The sequence below is a fragment of the Bombus vosnesenskii genome, unplaced genomic scaffold, assembly GCF_011952255.1.
Source record: "Bombus vosnesenskii isolate JDL3184/JDL3185 unplaced genomic scaffold, Bvos_JDL3184-5_v1.1 scf7180000013311, whole genome shotgun sequence".
In the NCBI taxonomy this organism is placed as follows: domain Eukaryota; kingdom Metazoa; phylum Arthropoda; class Insecta; order Hymenoptera; family Apidae; genus Bombus; species Bombus vosnesenskii.
The window spans coordinates 476,844-501,416 of NW_022882959.1; the positions used below are offsets into that span (position 1 = coordinate 476,844).

A 24,573-nucleotide genomic window follows, 5' to 3' on the forward strand; every position below is an offset into this window, starting at 1 on the left:
GATACTTAGACAATGAAATAAACCTCTATTTAAGTTCCATTCCTGTAACTGTATTCATAAAGATGTGAATTTGCATGAACTTTCGCAGTCTGCAAATAATAATAAGCCAATAGTCGATTACATTCTTCAAAAACATGCTTCGTTCCAGAAATAAAGTTGCTGCAAATTTTTGACCGACAGTGTACGATCGTAAGACGTTCGGACATTTCAGTTTCGTTCGGACATCGTCCAATTTCCAAGGACGAAGAAAAGAAGAACAACTGAAACAGGAAGAGGAAAGGGAATAGAGAAAACGAAGAAGAAAGAGAAAAGATGAAGAAGGAAGGGACAAACTGGAGAAAGGAAGGTAAGTATATTTGGCGAATGAATGAAGATTCGGATGTCGGAAGTTGGCTAGGCGATGGAAATTCCGCGAACGTTCCTAGTCATCGAGTGACATCGAGGAGTATCGAGAACGTAGCCCTCGAGCTCGTTGTCAACCTCGTCGTTGTATTCGACGTCGTACGCGTCGTAGTCGTCGGCATCTTCCTCGTCGTCACTCTCTTTGATGATCCCGAGCCTCTTCGCGACGTTCTTCACGTTGTTGATGACCTCCTCTTGCACCAGATTAAAGCTCATCGCCAGCAAAGCAATTCCAAATAACAAGTACAACGAGCAAACCGCGATCCCTTTGTGCGCATCCAGCTTGTACGCTGGAACGAAGTCACCGAATCCTGCGAATCAAATGTGCACTTCCAGTATCATATTCGCTTTTTTCCTTTTATTTTATTTTATCGGGATGATAGTTGTAGTCGGGAAGAACAGATGGGGCACGTTATTATTTTCCTAGTTTTTTCTTTTACTTCCTACGTTGCTTCCTACGTCGTTTTAGCGTATCGCGTCGTGCAAGCGAGTGCACGCGCAATTGTGCTGCTATATAAGATCGTATAATATTAATTTAAAAATAATAATAATTCTGTAATATCGAAAATAATCGTATAATAATTCTTAAATAATTCTATAATATTAATTTCTATTAAATTTTATATATAACATCAATATTCATAAATTTCCAGTGGATGATGCATGTACAATGACGAAAAGGTAAACGACCTTTCGGTGTGCAAAGGGTGAATGAACCTCTCATGCGTCAGAATCGAATGACAAGTGTTTAGAGAAGTGTGGAAGTTATCGAGTGGCTATTTGGGACGAGAGGTTCGATTAGGCAGAACTTTTGGCAGGAAAAGGTGAGAGAGAAATAATTAATGCATGCGTGATGCGATTTGGGAATGTCGCAGAATCAAGAGACAACTTTCATTCGATTCCAACAGAATGGAAAAGACGAATTTAAAATTAGAATAGAATATAAAATGTTTTCTAATTGAAGTTTCGTCAAATGTTTCAGAATTTTTAAATTAGCAAATGCTGTGAAATATTATTAGAACAATAATTTAATACGTATAATAAGCATAATAATTTAAAAACCAAATGCTGCTAATGTGCTAATTAATTTAAAAAAAAAAGAACAGAATTTTATTGAGTTTCAAAGGTGCAAGAAGTAACAAAGCAGAAGAAATTCTCCAATTTCATAAAATGCTTCAAACTTCATAACGTTATTTAAAATCTTTAAGTCGGAGCCGTAGACACAAGCAAGATGTAATTCAAACACCACACAGTGCAAAAATTCTAATTAGATAATTAAAAATGAAAAAGAAGTTGTTCTGAGAGTAATGAAGCGGAAATTGGCAGAACGAAGGAGATGAAAATGTTCATCAAGTTTCATAAACTTCTGTGGAGCCTTTAAATTAATACCGCGCACAAAGTAAGGCTTAATAAAAATATTAAATTATTAACTAATTAAATACTAAAAGCATACCAAATAAAAACGGAAAAGAAGAAAAGCTGTACTAACCTATGGTAGTGAGAGTAATAAAGCAAAAATATGCAGAATCGAGGAATGGCCAATGTTCCCAAGCGCTAAATAAGAAAGCGCCACCAAAAATGTAACTAACTACCAGGAAGACGCATAACCATATTGGTACCGGCTTTATTGGCTGCCTTTCCTGATCGTCGTTTACGTGGTACTCATAATCTGAGTCAAAATCGTCTATGTATACTTGTCTGTGCGCAGAAAATCCAGCTGAGGACATTATATCCGATGGCAATGTGTCTCTTCTATAAGAGCGAGCTTCGTCGAAAAACAAGAAGGAAAAACAAAATTTATTATAGCAAACAGCTATAAATAAACACAAATTCGAGATGAAATAAAGATATAGATAAGAAACAAGAGGTTGCAAATATTTACATAGAAATTGTTATGATTTTACCAAAAAGATAAATAAATGTATCGAAATAAATAGAAAGATGATAAAATATATTATGGAAATAAGCGAATAATGTAAGAAATGTGAGATATAAATATATAAATATAAATGTGACATGGATTAGAATATAAATTTAGAAAAATAGAATTTGTAACATAGAAAGATGAATTTAAGAACGAAAAGAAATATTAAGATAGATTACGGAAGTAACTGAATAGTAGAAGAAAATTAAAAAAAATGTATAAGAAGTATAAATCAGAGAATTTGAAAGTTCTTCAACTTGAAAACGCGAATTAGAAAAATAAATCTAACGAGTAGAATTGGAAAAAGAGAAATTATTTACCAGTGGGATAATTAGTTTTACAACGTCTACTTCTTGAAAACTGGGACCTTCTGGAGTTCTCTAGTTCCAAGTAAGTGGGCGACGGCCGTAAAGGCTGTGCCAGGTTCGTCCTGTAGTTGCTAGTCGCACCTTCCATGGATAAGCATCTTCTGGGCAACGACCTCGTCACTAATGGCGCTTGTTTCTCCACATTTTCCAGGGTTTCTGCCGCTTCTGGTTCCACCCGAGATTTGCTTGTATTGCCTACTGCAAATGAAAGAATCATATTTATTAGACAGGGAATTAGCCGTCACTCCCTCCTCCTATTTTCAATTCTCTTTTTAATTTTAAATTTTTCATAAATTTTCTTTCCTCCTTTATTATTATATATACGAATGTAGAATTGTCCTGACAAAGTTCTACTGGAGAAAAATAAAATATTCCGAATTATAAATTATATATTTATTTATATTATTATTAAGTTGAATTTTGAATTTGACTGATCGATATAATTTTCCTTTAAATTTTCTTATATCGTCAATTATCAGTCACATTAAAGAAGAAGAAATTTGCTATGAATCACGTACATTCAATGTTGACAAGATTAATAAATTATATCGTAAATATTACATATATTTACATTATAAAACTATCTTAAAGTATATTAATTACGTTATAATTTATATTTAATTTTTGACCGATTATTTTTACAACTCACAGTCAGTTTTGTTTTCAGCGGAAGAGTGCCAGCGTCGTAATTCATCCTCCAAATCATCCAATGCATATTGGTTGCACAAAACCGGAGAACGATCAGTGTCATTCGGCGAACGCATTAGCAACTTCCTGTCTAACGATTGCGTCGTCATCTTGGGGCTAGCTAAACGCAATCGTCATTTAGAGATGTTTCTTTCTTTCATTTTCTCACAGATAATTTCACGGAATGTGGTTCAGATACCTCTGCTTGATTTTACCATCGGTAAATCCGAATATCTGGACACTGTCGCGGATTTAAATCCAAAATATGGATTTGCCGAAGATGGATAAAAAGAGCTCGGTCTCTTGAGTTCCGAATCTTCGTATCGACGTACATTGTACCTCGATCGAAGCAAAGAAAACAAAAGAAGAAATTATTGTAGATATTTTTTTTAATTAAATAATTTTCTCTTTGTTTATATTTAAGGAATCTTCTCTAAAGAAAATTTCTTTTTATCTAAATTCTCTATCGAACGCTTTATCAAATAATAAATGACACGGCTTTTCACTATCGCCATATTAAAAACGTTTCAAGAATCTACGTGATTAGGATATTACTTTTAAATACAATGAGAAAATTAAAAGTGCATAACATACTTATTATCTACGTCAAAGTACGATGATCTGGTCAAGGTTTCGGACAAACCCAGAGCTGAGTCTGCAGATCTCTGGCTCACCCTAATGGATCTTCCAAAGCCACCCCTGCTTCCACCATATCGCCTTTCCAAAAGTATGTTTTTATTGCACGTATTTGTTACAGAATATTATGGTTTTGGTATGAGGAAAATACGGATGTTTATGCATTTATATGGAATTTAAATATGCCAATATATGCAAAATGTAAGTACAAAATGTATAGAAAAGAACGTTGGAAGCAAACCACTGGTTATATACATTTAGGTTTTTATTTCCGTAATTGTGCTGAAAAAAATATTCATGAGTTAAATAAATACCCTGGTTGTTTCATGGAATATGATCTGACGAAGTGGCTTCTTGGTCGCCTTTTTCTTGGTGGTTTCGTGCATATGTAACAGCAAACTCTCCAGTATAAAAACCTAATGACATAATAAAGGTAAAAGAAACAACGATTAAAATAATAAAATATCCATATAGACAAGACTCTTTCTTACAGTGATTGTATATTTTAATAAAATCCGAGGAATATAGAATAACTTGAGAAATATTTACGTAATTAGTTGCTTTTCTCTCTTTCCTCGACATTTTCATTCGCCTCTTCATTTTACATTCGTAGTTAACGTGCTTTGAAATCTCTCGTGACGCTAATTCGTAGAAAAATTCGATAATATATATATTTCTATGTAATCCAATGCGAAATAATAGTAACGAAAGGAAACGAACAAAATTGTCTCGAAGAGATACGAGCGTATATTTAAATATACATTAGAAATTGGTTGTTTTAGCACCGAAAGCATTAGAAAGTATAAACGAAGCGCATTTTTCTGCGTTCTACGCAATCGATTACCTGAAACTCGAAGCCATAATATCGCCAATGTTGGAGAGGCAAAGCAACATGAGGGGAATCCCAACGATAGCATAGAATATGGTGACCACTTTCCCGTTCTTAGTCTTCGGTGCGATGTGACCGTACCCTAGAGTCGAGGAACGCTCGATTAGCCTTGCGTAATTTCCCCGCTCACGTAATGCGCAATTAATCCTGTTAGGTCGAAAATTACGGCCGTAATTTTCACTTGATCTGCGCCTACCTTTCTTACAGCCCATAATTTACGTGACAATAATATAATAGTTTATGCAATATTATTTTCACTTTCTTATGATATACAGAATATTTATCGCGATATTTCGATCTATACTAAAATATTAATTATTATCCGAATTACCGTTATTCATCTGTTATTCGAAGCTTAGAAAATTTGGAATTTTACAATGGGACATTTGATAACGATATTTTTTAGAAATATCGATAACTTGCGGATATTTTAGTTAAGTTTTGGGATGTCTCCAATTTACGATGACAATCATAAGCTTAAAAAGTTCCTAAATAAATCTTTAAAAATTGTAATTGGTTCTCGTAATTCCGCGCGACTTCTAAAATATTCCCAGCGATTTCAATAACACAAAAATCTCCACGATTCACCTTTAATTTACTTCTACACGCTTCAAATCGAAGGTTGCTAGTAATTAATGTCATTATTCAAACTTTTCAAGGAACGAGCCTCGTGTTCTCAACCTTGTTCAAATATTTCCAGGGTCAACACACGTAATACTCGGAAGGATCATCAAGGTTGTCTCAGCCTCCACCAATTTCGTAACTAGAAATGTTTCTTCGTCTCCTATAGTCTGGGTCAAGGTCACTGCTTCGTTATACACATTTTTTACAATCACCGTAGCAGATACGCGACATCCGAGGATTATTTAATTTTGATGGTAAATTTAACTTTAAAAATCATCGAATTTTAGTTTTAGAGATATAAATTTAATTTTAATCGATTCGGAATGTTTCAGAAAATTTGAGTCAACTTTCACGAGCGTTACTCATAATTCCCATAATACTCGTGGAAAGCAAGAAGGTGTTAACTACCTTTCTACAAATTATTTGGAAACGAAGCATATGAACGTCTTTTTGCTTGCTTTTGGCGAGTATTACAGGCTTCAGAAGTACGGGACCAATTTTTAAAAATATCCTATATATTGTAATTTATAAGGTTTTTAACGCCAAATGTTACTGAGAAAGATTTCTATTTTTCATTCCTTCTTCTCCTGTTCTTGTTCTTTTTTTTTTCTTGTACTTTTTAATTGCTCTAATTAACGATCGAGAAAGAATGAGAACAGGAAGATGGAGAAGATTGAGCGCATCCGCCGGAAAGGGACGAGGATCGATCGATCGAACACAAAAGAGGAGCGGATGTTCCAGCTGGATTTCGGAACGCAACTCGGTCACGCGTTATGAGCCTTTGTTTGTTGGTCGATCTTTCGCGATGCATTATAACCAGATTCCTCGAGGAGAGATCGAAATTTCACGACATTGCGAACGTCACTCTTTGCCATTGTTATTTCGTATGCCCTGCAATCTTTCTAGTCTTTTCAATTCTCAAGCTATTTAGCAGTCGCAAATATTTACTTCTAATTTGCCGTATCAATGAATCTACTATGTTATTATTTATCAATTTGTTATTTATTAAGAGTAAGTTTAAGCGTATACGATATTCTAGGGTATATCGAGGTTACACGAGAGCGTGAATGAGAAATGTATGTAAATCGAGCTCCTTTTGCAGCCGGCAGCAAAAGATGAATATATTATATTGTATATGGGGTGTTCGCTTTATTACCAGCCAGCGTTTTTCTCGTAAACGATCAGTACGAGGAAAAAACGAAAGAGGAAAAAGATGAATGGTTTAAAGCGAACTACATATTCGCGATAATATTTCTTTCGCGCAAAAATGCATGTCTATTTCGTACATAATGCGCGTGATATTTTTTTACGCTCTGCCGATATTGCAAAGAATTATCGTTTACATTTATATTACGGACCGATGGTATATCATCGAAGGATAATTACTTTGATTTTTCTTCGCTGCAGGCCGCACTGTGGCGGTGTTACAAAGAATTTTCCCATCGAACCTAACAAATTTAGGCGTCCCCTTTCGTCGTGGAACGATGAAACGGTTAATCGACGAGATCGTTGGTCGGCGACACGGCGCAAAAATCAAGGAAAACGAATTACGAGACGCTGCCGGCTTCCTGTCCCGGAGGAAAAGTGAATTTCCTCGGTGGTTGGGACGGCGTTCTTCGTGAAAATGACCTTGATCATTGGATTTTCGTTCGACCGTGCCTTTTTTCCTCCCAAAAAAAACAAGGTTACACCAGACCGCGGGAAACGTCGCTTCCGAGAGCTCGACCATTTTCTTTCATCTAGAAAGATTTCCTCTAACGTTTAACGTTGCCTGATTTTATAACGACGCGGTGTTAAATGAAATACGATCGTTCAAAAAGTTTTGTATCTTCCACGAAAGTTTTGTTTAAATGCAGAAACTTTGAAAATGATCGATAACGAAGAAAAGCGACGACGAAGATTGGTGAAGAATAATTGGCACGTTCTTTTTACGGATTTCTTAAATATTTGCAAGTGTATATTTTATTGCTTGCCTTGTGACGCATTGCAATGGGGTTTATAAACTTTCACGTATTTCTAGTTACAAATTCTTACACGCTACCTTATTAAGTTACTTAACTCTACTTATCAGAGTTATGTAATTTTAAACGTTACACTGATATATACGTTACACGTAGAAATAATTCCATAATAAGTAGGTATGGTACGTAGATCTAACAGAAAGCAAAAATATTACGTCAACTTTCCTACGCGCTACGTTATTAACATTTATGATACATAGTTAGTCCTCGGCAAACTATATTATAATAAATCATATTTTAAAAAATGAATTTCAATGTTAAATTTTGCAGGGAAATCTTAATCTTGACACTAGTCCACTTTAATTTCAACGATTATTTAATTTTCGGTCTAATTTTATGGATTACTTAATTTTCACTCTAGCTCTATTTTAATAAAGAAACACGAAGTAACATTTATTTACGTGTACACATCGATGCAATATTGCGAGGATAAAAATACCAAAATTCGTACATTACTTATCGTTTCTGAATTAATCGATAACGATTAATATACTGTAATAGCTCTATGCTTATCAGAATCGTTTTAAATCAAGAACACTTTTATCTATTTTTGGGGAAAAAATAGAAGAATCGAAGATAAAGCGAAAGTCAAAAAAGAAGATCGAAGAAAGTTGGATAATGAAACGTATTTGTAAAGCTGTAATTTTATTGATTCGTCAAAAATTTCAGAAGGAAATGAAATTTGAAAAAACTGAATATTCAATAATGGTAAATATTTACGGTATACGTAACATATTAGCATATATGTAAAACGAGCGAGCGGTTCGCAAGAAACGACTCATCATTTTCATATAAGAATAAAAAAATTGCTGTAGTCATTAGGTTCAGGAATCGGAGACAATGCAGGCGTCCTTCGAAGAACGACTGACGAAGTAGCGTGAAGGAGTGTTACGCCATTTCGCTGGATCTTGTCCAAAGAAAGAGGTCAGAAAACCACCTGTAATGAAACCGACTTCCCCTTCTCGAATCGGTGGATTTTCCCAGATCGAAGGACAGGCACGAGAAACACTGGTTTCAGTGCAATGCAATGCACCCACGTGCTCACCTCGCGTTACCTAACACGTTACGTTCGCGCATTTGGTGGGCCGCATTTGTATGTTTTGGTTTAAGTAGCATTTTGAAGAATAGCGATTAAGACCGGCGTTACTTTTTATCGCTTAATCGTCGTAAGTCAAAATAGTTTAATTATTATTACGAATATACAATATACGTATCTGCCAGTTTTCGTTCTGCCTTAAAATTCTTTCTCTCATTCACCGAACCATCAATATTTTCAATCTCCAAGTTCATCAATTTTATTTTCTCTCAAAATTTGCATGGAATCATTTTAATTACAGTTTTTTTAAGTACGTTTCATCGTTCAATCTTTCAATACGTTTATCTTTCAATTCTATTCGAACTTGGGACGAATATTCTCACTCTTTGAATTTTTCAATTTTCATTTTCCCTTCGATATCGTACTTGCAAATTTTCAAACGATATTATTCTGTTTCATATTTTCACGAAGGTAATTGGTTTGTGCCTTTGGATGTTTATGCGTCTATTGGAAAATCGAAGGTACAAAAATCTACAGAGTACATGTAATATACAAAAACATATAAAATATTCAAACTACAATACTAACTACAATATTCAGTAAGAAAACGATTGTCTATCGTGGTTCTTTCTTTGCAATTATATTTATACTATCTACTTGAAATATTTATAGACTTTTTCCACTTCTTGTTCCTTCTGTGTTTTTAAATTTCCCATAAATGTATAAACGTGCACACCGTCGTCGTATCCATTTCTCTTACGTACAATCTTTCAAACGAATATTCTTCCCCTGTTCGATCCCCGATCTTCTCGATTCTCGTTTTACCTTTCAGCTTGCTCGTGATTCATTTTCCCATCAAATTTCTAACATTCGGCTCACGCTCGACGCTAAGCAAATATTCCAGCATCAATTTCCTCGCGTCGATTTACAGATTGAAACCTCTGAGCCCTCTAAACGATCCTAATCCGCGTAACGAGAACACCTGCGATTAAAACGGGCCGCACAAGGGGTGATTCACCCTCTGACGAAAACTGTTGATCCGAGATCGCTATCGAAGGGACCTCGAAACGAGCCACACGGTGCGTTCACCTTCCAACGGTGCATATATAAAGACGGGATTCACTTTCACTCTCGTTTTAGTCGACCGTCGGCGATATTCGCCGGTGAAGCTGTCCAAAGCAACAACCAGACGAAATCACGCCTTCTCGTGGAACGATGGCGACCTTCTTTCTCTTTTGTTGCGTCGCTATTGCCATGGTGGTCGCTGAAGAAGATGGCTGGGCATGGAAGCGCAGAGACGAACAGGAGAGCGACGTCGATAGAACAAGGTGTGTTGAATTTTTGGGTTTTCTTTCTTTTCGATGGAACGCGAGATATCGACGAATCGTGGTTTTCGACCTGGATTCTAATGTATTTGCAGCAGTTTGATATTTTTTAGAGATGAGATGTAAACATTTCATATTTGGTTCGATATTCGTCGAGATGTCGCGACGTGGAACTTTAACGTGGCAAATCCGTTCTCATCGGAACTTATAACGTAAGAGCGTTGTGAAAAAGGCTCCAGCAGCAAAATACGCCACGTCCATCCCTTAATCATTCCGCTACCTTCCCTTTTTCGATTTCAATTTCTCTAGCCAACAATTAAGATAATGGCTTTAAATATCTTTAAAAACTTTTCTCCCTTTTGCTCTGTACAAAAGAAGAAGGAGAAGAAGAAAATCGGAAGAAAATTGTTCATCGGAGCTATTTGTTCAGTTATAGGTACCAGGTGAACGAGAACCTCGAGGATCCCGGCCATGGAAGACCTTTGGTAGGATTTAGACCACAGAGCACCGGACCTTACGGTTCTAACAGTAGACCCATTGTGTCACCGTCGTATCCTGGCAACAAAGAAGTTCTCGTTGGTCCTGGTGGACCGACAGGCATTATAAAAAGGTATTTCGTATCTTCTCGCTGTTTTCCAACCCAGTAAGTCTGTTTTCGTCGTTCGCGTCCTCCACGTTGATTGGCTTTGCACGATCGAATGATCTGCACCACCGTTGGATTTTATGAAAAGCGGCCAAACATCCGGAGTTACACGATCCGGGGGTTGGATCGGATTTAGGTTGGATTTGGGTTTCGTTCGAGTTCGATTGTTCAACTCTGTTACGAATATCGGCGGCTGGAGAATATTTGAGCACATTTCGATATCGGGCTTTGTCGGCGATCGATCGAATCTGAATTTTTAGTATGCCAATGACAAACTGAAAAGTAACGTATAATAGAGATTTAAGCACTTTCGAGCAAAAATAAAAGAAGAACGTACATACGCAGGGTTTTCCACCTAACTTTATCACTGTTGCATACATATATGTATATTATTCCTTTTAAACTAGAAATATTTTCTGGAAATACTAAATTCTATCGGTTTCCTGATTACATGCAGGATCGAAACTGCAAAAAGCTTAAACCATTATATCACTTAAAGAAGCAACCGTTGAATAATATTTACTTTTACTTTAACCCGTGCAGACCTTCCTACACCGCAAATATCGACGATGGCGAGTTGGAAAACGGTTTCGTGCCATCGTGGGTGAAGGACGATCCTCGATATAGAGAATACGACACTTGCAAATGCAGATACAGCTTCAATTGCCCCTCTAGCGGATTGAAATTTGTAAGAAATATGGAAAAATGACCGATATCTTTGAAACTTTCTAACTATATGCTCATTAATATTTCTAATCATTTTTTTAATCAGGGAAGCTGCTCCAAGGATAAAAAATATTGCTGCTTTAATAGCAGAAAGTATCCAGCGTTGGTTTCCGGACGATACGGACAAGGACAACATCCTTCATATCCGGTACCGTTTTATTGATATTGACATTTACTGATACTACTATTATGTTACTGATATGACTGTTATTATGTTTCTGATAATGTTACTCAGTTTTTGATATCGCAGATCGCGCAAAATCGAATTCTAGAAGAATTAATGTCGAGTGTTTGAATTTTTCAACTTGCCAATTGAACGAAACCCCCCGTTTCCAAATGAAGTCTAGCAAAATACAACGATAGCAAAATTCGAAAAATCTAGATTTCCGAAGAAAGAGAAAAGAAACGAAATACGTCTGTACTCAAAAGAATAATCTGTAACTGGACTGCGGTTACTTATGCAAATTCATATTTTTATGAACATTACAAAAAATAGAAGTAAAAAATTGTTTCGATTACCGAATATTATAGCAAGTATTACAGTTTGAGTATTTTATATGTCTTTGTATAGTATATGCAATCTATAGGCTTCTGTACCTGCGATTTTCCAATAAAAGCATAAAAATCTGCAGCCTATTTATAGCTTCGATCATATCGGTTAACTTTAATAACGTTTACACAAATTCCAGGGTGGTCCTAACAAGTACGGACCAGCGACTTTCGTGCAATCGCCGAACAATTATGGTAATCGAAGACCCCAGGGGAGTTTCACTGGCGCTAACAGATATCCTGGAAATTACCATTTTCCAGGGGAAAATCCGGAGCCCTATCCACGACCTCATAGCAATCCTTACGAGCAAAATTACGATTACAACGACTTTGATATTTACAGTCGGTCCTTGAAGAAAAATCAGACGCAAAACGCTAACGCGGATGAAAAAGTTTAAGCTCCATTTACACGAGGCTTTCGACGGCAACTTTTTCTCGCCTGATCGATCTTCCGACGGTTCTTCGCGTATTTCGTCTTCTAAATTCTTAATAAGATCGATCTGCCCGAACGAAGAGTCGGATTAAAGAGTTGGACAGCGTATGAGAGGAAATTATTAAAAAAATGTCGCGGTGTAGGATGTTTCTGAAATTGTTAAAACTGCCAAGATATTCGTTAAATTTTTATAGAAAGAATACTTGAATCAGAGAGATACCTAGCGTTACTCGATATTTATATATGCGTAGTTTCAAATATTATTCGTAATTTGTATAGATACTCTTTGGATATTTGTTTTCGAATATTTTTTAGATAGTTTGTTTATAGGTTGAAACGGAAGACGCATGAATGTTTACGATGTAGTTGAATATCAAAGGGAAAAAATACTTTAACAGATTGCTCTGAAGGAAATGAAATATTTCCAAAAGTACGTACGGTATTCACAAGGTAGATACTTAGTCGTTAACCTTCTATGTGACTCGGAAATACTCGTGTATCTATACAATTGCCTTTAATTCTTATTTATCTATCATCTGACACGATTTATCTGACATTGTATTTCACGCATTACTCGTCTGTATTGTATTTATTTTTATCTTATTAATTCTTTATCGAAATTTACTAACACGATTTACGTTTAGTGCTCACGTATGTATTTATAACTTTTAGATTTTATTTTATTCGTCTACTTTACTTTAGTATTTTATTGGTATAACGTTTTTTCGTAAAATGATATGACAATTATCAGTACCAATTTTCAAACCAAAATTTTAATTTCAGTTTTCAATAATTGATCAAAGCAATGACGTTTCTTGTGTCGCGAGTGAGCAATGCATTCTGGTTATAGAAAGTTAATATAAGTATTTCAGTTAAATTAAAAAAGAACGACAGTGGAACGTAATTTTAGACGAGCATGAAAATTCATGAAACATTTCTCCTTATTTTTAGCCACAGAACCCGCTGTCGTGGCTCCAATCTAAAAATTATCGAACTTCCTGTTTTTAAAAGAGCCACGACGACTTCAAACACTTTTAACAAGATACCAAAGATTTTTCATTGAACTTATTCGATATTCGTTATAATATAAACTTTGTATAATAAATATGATAATTGATGTCACGTAAGATTATCGTTAAGAACATTTCTTCTATTTCTATGAATTTTCTCTGCTTCTTTTACCTATCGAGACTTCTTATGCCACTGCTATTCAACCGCTAATATTCAAAGTATAGTGTTCGTTATAATACTCGTTTTAGTAGAAAATAGACTTCCTATTAAACCTACCTAGATTTCGTTTCTCCTAATTATATTTGTAAAAATACGAATTCGATAATATTCTACCGCTCTCCTAATATCCTTCGCTCTTGTCGATAACGTTCTTCGTTGTTAAGGAAATAACTATTAGAGAAAATCAGGATAATTCGTGAAAATTATCAAAGGTATGAGAATTAATTATCTCTTGAGAATAAGAAAAACTAAATGATTACAATCGATGCTAACTATTAAAAAAAAATTAAGACGATTCGTGAAAACTATTAAAGAAGATTATGATAGATAATCGTCTGTTGAAGATAAGCGAGACGAAATGATTAGTCTTACCAATGGTAGTAATGACGACGATGGAGTAAAAGAGAGCGCCAGCAAAGGTCCATTGGATGTCATCCTCGCCCTCGCTGCCATCCCAACCCTCCTTCTCCATCATGCACACGAGGTTGTTCTCGAAGCTCTACGAAGAAAAGTAGCGGGAAAGTGATGGCGGAGGAAATTCGAGTTCGATCTCTGGTCACCGAATGCGGATGAGACGGCCCGGTACCTTTAATTCACGTAACGCTTTGTCCGTCCAATTTTCACGAATCAGAACCTCTACCTCCTTCGTGATCTTCCATAGCTGCTCTGCTACGTTCCCTCTGATGTCTTTAATGCTCTTCTTGATCTGGATAAAAGAAAGAGAGAGAGACAGAGAGAGAGAGACAAACAGAGAGAGAGAGAGAGAGAAGGAGAAAAAAAGAAGAAAACTAAAGAAAGGGGAAAGGGGATGAACGATAAAGGGAATTGGAATGAGAATTGTAAGAGGGGAAGATAAAGTGTCGTTATTTAGGCTGAGACAAATTGCGCGTTTATTTTTATTTCTGTATTTCGCTGTTGTTAAATGATAATGAAAATGGAAGTGTTTTCGTTTTATTCGATGTCTTTGTCGCGGAGATATCGCGTCATTAGGTTTTATTGAAATAAATGGATTTAATAGTAGAAGAAAAAAACGACGGAGCAGCGAAGTTTAAAGGAAACAGGAGAAGAAAATAAAGTGAGAAACGTAGAAGAGCGGAGGAATGTAAGAAGGTATAACTGAACGAATGATAATAGAGTACCAGAGAAGAGATTAAAATAGGAGAAAGGAGATGGCGAAAGGTGAAAAAGTAGCTTTTGGCGTGAAATATATCTCGAGTTCGAAGAAGAAAAATTGCCGAAACAGAATTTTTATTGGAGAACCTTCGGTCAGCCAGGACTTTTCATGCAGAGAGAATAGGGGTACTTTAAAGACGGAAAGAATAAAAAAAAAGACGTGCAATCGTAATCAGAGTTCGAAGAAAACGATCAAAATTACGCGATTGACCAGCGATTGATCGAAAGAAAGCCAAGAAAGGAAAAGAAATTAGAAAAAATCACGAAACATTAAAATACGCGAACAACGTGGAACACGGATATGAAAAAATTAGCGAGAAAGAAATGGAAAAACGTCACTGGGCATAATATAGCCAGGCTAACTTCACCATGAACCAGATACTACTTTTTCCCTGAAACCTCTACAAAAGAACATCATAAAAATGTAACATTGCAAATGTTCGCCGAGAAGAAAGAATAAAAATAGCGTTTAAATCCCGACTTTTATTTTACCGACGAACGCAACGATATAACATATGATAATTAGTCGACGAATATTTATGCTCCGGTGAAAAATTTCAGAATGCAAAAATTCACATAATACGCGAAAATAATATATTTAAAGTGCTCTCGTTATAGTTTACTCTAGAAGGTAAAACGACCCTCTGGATTTAATTTCTTCGGTTGCATTCGTAAAAATACGCTCGGTCTGGCGATAAGATACGCGATGATGTACAAGCAAGTTTGAAAAAATAGACATTGAACGCAGTTTCTAAAACGAGATATTTAATCCCACTCGTAATAAAATGCCGTATTTTAACGGATCTTAACGGAAAAATTTAAGAGAAAAGACGATAACGATTCGACGATCTACTTTCTTTAGCTATCCGAGGCTTATTCGTTGTACCGTCGGTTTCGTAAACCAGGGTTAAAGAGATAAGGGAATTAAAATTCGATATATCTACCTCTTTCTCGTGGGTGGCCTCGAGGGCCTCGAACGCGTACGCGCCGATCAGACAGTAGAGCACGACCAACGAAACCAACGACACGTGGGAAAAAACGCATCTGAAGAACTTCCACAGGAAACGTAGAAACCTGATGCACTTGGAGGGCTTCTCGGCCTCGACCATCAGCTCGAACGCTTCCGGTCGCGAACGCGGCATCGTGCTTTCCGCTTCGGAGCACGTTCTCTTCCTTCACGCGCTTTCACCGCGTTTCTTCATCTTTCTTCGAATTTCTCTCTTTTCTCCTATACGTCTCTTGATATTCCTCTCACACCATTGAATTTCCACGATATCCAGTCGCTTTATCAACCAACGTTCTTACATTACGTTTCTTACGTTTTCAGAAACAAAAGGTACAGCGTTTTTCGAAAATGTTTCGCAATATTCGCAGTTCGCTCGTGGATGTTCGATGATCTAGAGCTGGATCGAGCGTTTAAAACGCTTTTTAAATCGAACATTCAAGTGTTTACGGACAGCGTACTAAATCATTCGTCACTGTTTTAGGTAAATTTGAAATAGAATTTTGAAAATCGATATAATCGCTGCAAATTTGACATAGTACCATTTTCGATGAATTTTACGTACGTTTTGCGATCGTTCGAGATTTTAGATACGAAAATTAATCGAATCGATTTCGATTCGCTATTGATCGATTTCTTTGAAAAAATGTTCTTTTATTTAATATTCTTCGGACAGCATTTGTCAGACAGCAAATCGGTTCCACAAAGTTTGAGAATCTTATTACGTACATTAATTTCTAAACGCGAATTTGATCGCGTGGTAATTTTCAATGCGTAAACGCACACGCTGCGACGACAATACGGAATAAAATCGTAACAAATTCTTCTGTATGCTAGCGACCTTCTAATTAAATTACATGCTGTAGAAGACGGGCAAGTTTGCCGGATACGTTTCAGGGCTAGTGTATGTACAATACACGGCGATTATTTTAACAACTAAAGTAAACGCATAGCTGTTAGGAATTGCTGACCACCGAGAGACACGAGTATGTACATTTTGGATAGCGAACCATGTCGCGAATCGTGGAATTAATATCTTTGGAATAAGATGTAACGTTGCGTTCGAAGAAAGCTGAAACGGGCGTCTCGAGTATTTAAAAATTAGAAAATTATCGAGCGACGTACGATGTACGTACGTTATAAAAATCTAAAATAACGGGACAATTTAATGTTATCGAATCGATCGAGAATTACGATAAATGGAAATTAATGGATTATCAGATATAAGAAACAAATCGATGAATATATCTACGAGCGTATTAATTAATGGTCTATTTTGTATGGTGTAAGAAGAGAGATGGCAAGGAAAGCGTATTACCGATATCAATCTAAAAGAAGGACGATGGTAGAGCATAAAAATTGATTTCCTCCTTCGCAACGTGCGTTTGATTTATCTTCCTGTGGTTCGAGTTCCGTTAGATTGGTAGGAAAGCAATCTAGGGGCCTATGCAATCTTTCTTATATCGTATCTTACCGTTATCAAAAATACCGCGTCGACCGAACTAAATGTCTTAAATTATATTAGATTAAATGTAATATGAATCGAAAAGATAAAAATTAACTTAAACCAAAGATAACAGTATTGTTCGAGTTATCGTTATTATTTACAGATAGAAAATTATGGCTCGATCTATCGGTACGATACGTCTATATGAAGATAAGATTTTGAGAAAAAGGCTGGAAATTATATTTTATAGTGAAAGCATCGGTTTTAAAAAATCCCATTACATTGTCCGTTGATAGAGGTGAAAAATTACATTTCATACTGAAAGCATAAATTTTCGAAAATTCAATTGCATCGTCTGTATAGATGTATAGAGATAGAAAATCACATTTTACATCGAACGCCATTAAACTTCGAAGAACACCACAGCGTTATTTGTTATGGAAATATAGAATTATAGTTTGCATAGGAAGCGTTGATTTTAAACTTCTTTTAAATCGCATCATAAATCGTTCGTGCGTCTACGAAGACACGGAACCACAAAGGAATACAAAAATTATGGTTTATCGTGATTTTAATACTTCGTTTCTATCGTAATTCCGATATTTCAACGGTTCTATTCCCCTGAACCTACGTACACGTATCAAACATTTTCATTCGTTCAACTATATGCACGTTCTTATAATTTTCCATTCTTTATATTTAAACAATTTATGCTTAAAACGCTCGCTACATTTAAATTTCGTATCTTAGTATTTTACACTTGGAACACCTATAATATTTTACCAAGATAATAATAATTCGTCTAAGCGAACTTCATAGAGAAATTATTATTCGCGCGAAACGTCGTTCGACAAACGATAATTTTACTTCGTTTTTATCGAGATACACCTGTTAAACATCGCGGTATATCGAGTTCTTTATCGCGGCGTTGGAGAAGCGAAACTAACTGCGGAACTAACGTAAAACACAGGCGTGTTTCGTTCGAGATGGTTGTTCCAAATTTATCCTACCTATGCCATCGGCGAAATTTCGTTTCGAGACGGAGCGTCGTGAAAGGTCCACCCACTAAGTCACGAGTCCAAAATATTCTACAAACTTCTTTCTTTGTAAAGAAAAATTAGACAGTAAATTAGTAGGATGATCGAACCAACGATTAAACGATTAAATTGAAGTTAAAATAACAAATTCTGTTTCTTCGTAATCTTGCTCGTATGGATCGATTATAAAGAATTTCTATCTCGATTAATTCATACCATATATGTACTCTTGAACTCGAAGTAACTGGAATTACTAGAACCGTACATTTACGAAATCTTTTTATTTTTAATTTTTTGGTTTGATATTAAATTCAAATAAAATATCGATACATGTATTTCTGTAGCGTTGTATCAAAATAATCTGTACAATATATATATATCACGTACATGGTTCTATCGAGTCAGGCAACTAATTTTCCTTCGGAGGGCTACTTGATATTTGTCTACAGCTATCTATCTTATCGACGCCTGGTTTGTTCGTTAAAATCTTTATCCGATATAGGAAATTTTATACCCTTCTCTTTCCATTAACCAAGAACAGAATAGAGATGACGTTGAACGGAACTTTGCGTCTCAGATTGTGAAATACCGACCTGCTGGAAAATCACACTGTTTCGTACGCCCTCTTCCATTTCCTACGGCTTACTATCGATCGTTACTATACAATGGGTCGGCAACGTCGATAAATACTCTCTTCGTAACCTACTACAGATTTTTCGTTTGAAATCGTGCACTGTACGCATCTTTAGTGACTCGAATTGCGCGCGATTCAAAATTAAGCTTCTTCCAAATCATCACCAACTATCGAAGTATCGATATCGGCGATCTGATTATTTTTCGGCGGTCAATTATCTTTCTGTCTTTGAAAGAAATTTCGTTAGGAAGATCCATTGGAAAAGAAGACGTGAAAGATGAAAAAAATACGTGTATCTGGTAATGGTTTATTATTATCCCAACCGACTCTTCTGTGTATTTACATAAAAAACGAGAGATCGATCGTCAAGACCGAGCCGTGGATCGCATTCTATTCGCCACCAACGCGAGTTTAGGCACTTTGACGCTCGACTTCGCCTTTCTAAAAACACCAGGTCAACCAAAAACGAACTAGACCACCAGAAACGATCCATATCACCAGACAAACCGGAAATAGTTACCAGATGTTCAAAGATACCGCGAAACCGAGCGTAAATAGTCGTTTAAACAGGAATATTATCGTCAGTCTGATCGTTACGATCGCGTTGAATGGTGAAAAAGAAATGAATTTCGACCAGTTAACGCCGATTATACCACTGTGTCTTAGTAACTGCGTGTGTATAAGTATACGTATTCATTGGAGAGGATTTCAATGAATAGATCCGCTACACGAGAACATTGTAATAATAAAGATAATAATAATGATGATAGTAGTAGTAGTAGTAGTAATAGCAGTAGTAATAGTAGTAGTAGTAGTAGTAGTAGTAGTAGTAGTAGTAGTAGTAGTAATGATAATGATGATAATAGAAGTAATAATAATAATAATAATAATAATAATAATAATAATAATAGGAATAATAATAATCTATATGTTAGTTCATGGTGCAACGTCAATCGCGCTCTCACCAAACAGCGTAAAAAAAGAAAAGAAAGGAAACAATCGTGTCGCGTAGAAAGCGATCGAGGTTCACCATGCAAAAAGGAAAGGAAAACTTGGCCATGGGGGCCGCTTCGAGTTACGAAGAAAATACACGTAGGAAAAAAGCATTCGGTCGTTCCAGGGATGTACTTTCGTTCCTTCGTGAAACTCCGAAAACGATGATTTTTTTACCTTACAAGTATCCTTTTTCTTTCTTCGACGACTCTGACGCGATATCGCGTGCAATAATTCAACCTCTATTTACGATTACCACGATTTCGTTAATTTCCTTAATTTCGATGGCGTTAATTTAATTCTAACAAATTTTTAGAATTTAGAATTTTTTAAATTTGCAAATTTTACGTACTCTTGCATTTTTTTGATTATTATATTTTTGAAATCTCGAGTATTAAGAAGATTTCTGAATCTCCAAGTTACTGAATTTTGCGCTATTGCAATGTTTAAAGTTTAGAATTTTCAAGTATTCGACGTTTAAACTTTTGAATTTTGTGATTTTCGAATATTTGAAAATTTTGCCTGCAGCCGATTCGCGTATTCCGGAACTGTCAAATTTTTCATGTTTTTAACGTTTTAACGTTTCAACGTTTTAAAGTCTCCGACGCTGAACTTTTTAAGTTTGAAATTTTCCGCTCTAAAATTTCCGTACTTTCGATATCTTCGATATCTTGAATTAAAAATTGGCGAAATTCTATTTTAACGAGGTTTCGATTTCTTTTCTTCTCTTTCAACGTGAAATGTTATTGCCCAAGACGAGCGACCCTTGAGCGTGACATGAAAATGGCGGGCCATCGCGCGATGTTTCGAAAACCGTGCGATACAATTTATTTCGTGTCGTCTTCGCTTTACGTGACAGAATTCAAGATCGATCTGGTCTTTCACAATTCAACGTGATCGTACATCCCTGGGACAAGGGGCCCTCGTTGTGTCTCGGTTGAAACGCGCAAGAAACGCTATTCAACCAGAGTTACGATCGTTAGTTTACAGTAAACTCGAATTACAGCATCGATCGTGAACTCGAGACCATCCTCTGGTATCGTGGCATCGAAACCCCAAACCTTTCTCCGAGCGATTCGACGCTCAGTGTACAAAGTGTTTCGAACTAAATGTCATTCTTCGATTTATCATTCAAAAAATATATTTTTTTTTTTTACTCAATTCGTTGAAAAACTTTTATAAATAAAATATAAGAATTTGACGATTCCATCTCTTTATTCTAGTTTACTCTTCTATTTTGAAACACTCTGCGTAAAGCGTTCCATAGAATTGCTGAACAATAAATTGAAAACGATGGTCCCGAATGAACGCGATCGATGTTGTTTTAATCGATGAAGTACCGTTCGTTTCACTTGCCGATCGATACCCATAATCAGCTTTCTTCCCGTTATCGCTTCGACACAAACATCGCAATCGACTCATCTTCGCGGAGGATTTCCGTTCCGCGCGAGCAAATCGAGAGAAAGAAGAGGAAAAAATGACAAAGAGAAACCGATACTGCGGGTCCTAATTTTCGCGCAAGATAATAATCTAATTAATACTAACACGGGCTTGGTGGAAGAGATATAGTACGATTATAAACTAAATCTTTAACCTTAATTCGTTGATATCTACTTTGATTAATCGAAAAGAAGATCGTAGCCAAGAGTAGATATCAAATTGTAAAAGTCATTCTTAAAGCGATACATCAACCATGTTTCTAAAATCTGCTTTTCACATTTTATACCATACATCATTTTTTCTATATTATGGAGCGTTAAAAAAAGGAAAGAAACGATCGAAACATCGAGAACAAAAGTGGACTGAATAGGTATATCGGCTCTATATACATCTCCAATAAGCTGTATTAATTATGCAAAAGTGGAAAAATTAATTTTTAGATAGGATTAGTTGCGCCGAGTATTCGATGCTCGCATCTATTTTAAACGACGAATTATTCAATTTGTGGCGTTTGAAATCAATTCGTTTTTACTCTTCGTACTTCAATTTTGAATGGACGCTCAAAATTTCGGCTTTCTCGTATCTATCTTTATCTAATCGAAATTAACGTTTCGAATCTTGAAACCTATAAATATTAATATATAATCAACTATATCGTCTCGCTATAATCTCTTTCACCTACAACGCGATATATTTATGTAAATTCGATCGATCGATATAAAGAGCGCTCGATAGAGAATCGTTCGATAGAGAACGATAAATGGCTAGAATACGGTACGATTAAAAATACAACGAAGCTTCGTCGATTTTCATCGTTGAAATGAATAAATTCAAACTCGTTTCGTATCCAGATTACGTTGTCGTGTTGCGAATTTCGAAATATATTGCAGATTTCCTATTTATAGTTCTCGTTTTCGATCGTTTGTTTCTTTGATTCTTCTCTTTCAAATTCGAAATATACGACATAGCCAACAATCTCGTCTCTTCGATTCTCGAATTTTTCGAGTAAGTCGAATGCTATTTGACTTTTCAAATTACTCGAAACATTCGCCTAATCAAACATTCGCTTGGCGTTCGCTAATTTAAGAAATCGACTAATTCGTTCTAATGTATTTCTGCGAATATTCGGATATTAAAAAATAGCCAAAATCTCTATCTCTTTAAGGTTCGGAATTTTCAAATTCGCAAAGTATTCGAATTCTTTCGTTTCAATTTAATATCCAAATATTTCCACATGCTTGAATTATATAATTTAATGGTACGCGATACATTGCACAAATTGTTAAAAATTGGAATTTCTCTAATTGATAAAATTCGATGTATCGAATGATACGATTATTAGAAATAAAATATTTCGCGTTACACGACGAAACAGGTTTCCCTCGGTTCGAATTTCAAGTGCAACCGTAATTAGTTGCCAGTCTTTCGATCGCGTTCGTTTGACGATATTCGATTTCGTAAAGAGCGTATCACACACGTGACAGCATAGTTGATCGAGAAGCAAATAATTCGTGGCTATCTCGAAGGACGTTGAGCAAAGAAGTCATGTTTCCAATCTACGATTCCGCCAATCGAGTTTACATTTCGTCCAGTGGCACAAATTGAAAAATCATTAACGCTATTCTTATCCTTATCCTATAGATTATTCTAATCGTCGCCGTACGTTCTGTCCGATTTACACAGCCTTTTCTTCCTCGAACGTGTCTCGGTGAATCACGACGCTTCGTTGTCATAACCACCGATTCTTTTCTTATCTAAGCGCATCGAGTTTCTGTCCAATTGCGAAGAATCGATAACAATAAGAAAATACGCGATACCTCTATAAGAGACAAACAAGTGATTTTTAAATTATTAACGAAGTAATTTGTTTAAAGTATTTATGGAAACACGAAACTGGAATATCGTACGGTGCTTGTTAATATTTCAAGGCATCGTCGTACTTTGGTTTCAACAAATATTTCAAGCAAACCATCGTAACGCAACAAATATTTGATCCGAATGGAAAGTTTTATAGGAAAAAATTTGTATAGTTAAACACCGGAGTCGATAAAAATTCTTTGTTAATCGAAGCAAACGCGTTCCTGGCGACCGTTCGAGTAGCAAACTTTTCGCACATTGGACCGTTTTAAAGGAAATCGATAGAAGGAGAAACGAGACGAACGGAGGAAACGATTCTAAACGGTTTCAAGCTTCGTCGTCGATAGCGCACGAAATAGAAACTCGGAAAGTCTGATTCTCGCTAGCTCGGTCCAAAGAAACCAAGGGTTTCCAACGTCCTGGTGACTCTTTCGATTAATTGGTCCTTGTATCGCCATATCGTAGTGTCTAACACGCTGTTCTCGCGATATTGGACGCAAGTCTTCTTCAACGATTTCACGCAATCGGCTCTGTAATGCTGAAGTTGAGCATCCTCGGTCTCTATGGGGTAACTGGTGCAACCGGCGCCCAAACAGGCCAAAGGGAAGTGATTGTGCAAGGTCACCACCCTCTCCGGATTGTGGAAGCACTTGATGTACTGATTAGGTTTCGTGAAGTTTTGCGAACGATAGACGTGTTGCAACATATGCATGTACCTGCGAACATATGAGAAATTTTGAACGAAGGATTAACGGAGACGTTGCATCGCTCGGTCCTCCAATCTTTGTATATTTCAATTTCCAAATACTCGAATGTCCATATTTTCAGACCTTTCCGATATTCCGATTCATACGTTTTCAAATTTTCGAATTTTCAAACGTTTGAATCTTTTAATTCTCGAACTTTGGAATTCCCGAATTTTGGAAAATTCTAGATTTTCAAATTTCTCGTCTCTTAAAACTTCAAATTCTAACTTGTTAAATTTCGCAGATTTGCAGGTCATTGAACCCTAAAACTTTCCAATTTTTCATTATCGATTTCTAATGTTTCTAATGTTTGAAACCAAAGATCTACGGATCAAGTAGAAGGAAGTTCGTGAAATGTATATTAGATCATTTACGGTTTCGTTACGTTTCGCTTGGCTTTGCTTCTTTTCGGTTGTTCAAAATTGGCTGACAGCGTTTGAGCGGTTGCTACATCGTAGTCGATACTATAGTTATTTTGTTAAACAGGGGTCCCGATACTTAGTTGGTTAGTTACGTTAAAATTTGCCAATACCTTTAATGACACAGAAGAAATTGTAAAAGTATCTTGGGTGCAATTTATTCGGCTTTCGAAACTAAACGATCGTTTACCCAACACGAAGAATACCGTTATTATCGATACGTTACCATCTAGTATTACGTTCAACCTAAATTTCACAATTTTACATAATTTCCAGTAAGGCTAAGATCTCGGATGAAATTACAATGATCGATATAATCATCGAAAAATTT

At 36.0% G+C, this 24,573-nt stretch overlaps 3 protein-coding genes across 4 annotated transcripts in view; 1 reads left to right on the forward strand and 2 right to left on the reverse strand.

Annotated features, from left to right (window-relative positions):
* Position 1: 1 nt before the first annotated feature.
* On the reverse strand, positions 2–15,808 carry LOC117234951. Its single transcript, XM_033496543.1, has 11 exons — positions 15,611–15,808; positions 14,080–14,199; positions 13,866–13,992; positions 4,862–4,988; positions 4,332–4,433; positions 3,976–4,098; positions 3,581–3,720; positions 3,344–3,502; positions 2,647–2,892; positions 1,892–2,167; positions 2–713 (listed from the first exon to the last, which is right to left on the reverse strand). Exons 1-11 carry the CDS (start codon positions 15,806–15,808, stop codon positions 394–396), a joined length of 1,938 nt encoding a protein of 645 aa, XP_033352434.1. The 3' UTR covers positions 2–393.
* On the forward strand, positions 9,325–12,903 carry LOC117234953. The gene is made up of 5 exons (XM_033496544.1): positions 9,325–9,915; positions 10,343–10,522; positions 11,099–11,243; positions 11,328–11,429; positions 11,971–12,903. Exons 1-5 carry the CDS (start codon positions 9,803–9,805, stop codon positions 12,226–12,228), a joined length of 798 nt encoding a protein of 265 aa, XP_033352435.1. The 5' UTR covers positions 9,325–9,802; the 3' UTR covers positions 12,229–12,903.
* Positions 15,809–22,802: 6,994 nt separating the features above from the next.
* Positions 22,803–24,573, reverse strand: part of LOC117234970 — a 65,947-nt gene continuing 64,176 nt past the window's right edge. For both annotated transcript variants that reach the window (XM_033496567.1, XM_033496566.1), the window contains exon 3: positions 22,803–23,793. In XM_033496567.1, the coding sequence (XP_033352458.1) occupies positions 23,460–23,793 (334 nt within the window). In that variant the 3' untranslated portion in view covers positions 22,803–23,459. The remainder of the gene's footprint in view (positions 23,794–24,573) is intronic.

What these genes read in the sequence shown, in the direction of transcription:
- LOC117234953 (XM_033496544.1), top strand. Translation starts at nt 9,803, where the DNA reads ATGGCGACCTTCTTTCTCTTTTGTTGCGTCGCTATTGCCATGGTGGTC. An exon ending in CCGACAGGCATTATAAAAAG is followed by an intron (nt 10,523 to 11,098) that starts GTATTTCGTATC and finishes TAACCCGTGCAG; the next exon opens with ACCTTCCTACACCGCAAATA. An exon ending in CCTCTAGCGGATTGAAATTT is followed by an intron (nt 11,244 to 11,327) that starts GTAAGAAATATG and finishes TTTTTTAATCAG; the next exon opens with GGAAGCTGCTCCAAGGATAA.
- LOC117234951 (XM_033496543.1), bottom strand. Translation starts at nt 15,808, where the DNA reads ATGCCGCGTTCGCGACCGGAAGCGTTCGAGCTGATGGTCGAGGCCGAG. An exon ending in ATTATGGCTTCGAGTTTCAG is followed by an intron (nt 4,434 to 4,861) that starts GTAATCGATTGC and finishes TTATGTCATTAG; the next exon opens with GTTTTTATACTGGAGAGTTT. An exon ending in TAAAACTAATTATCCCACTG is followed by an intron (nt 2,168 to 2,646) that starts GTAAATAATTTC and finishes TTTTCGACGAAG; the next exon opens with CTCGCTCTTATAGAAGAGAC.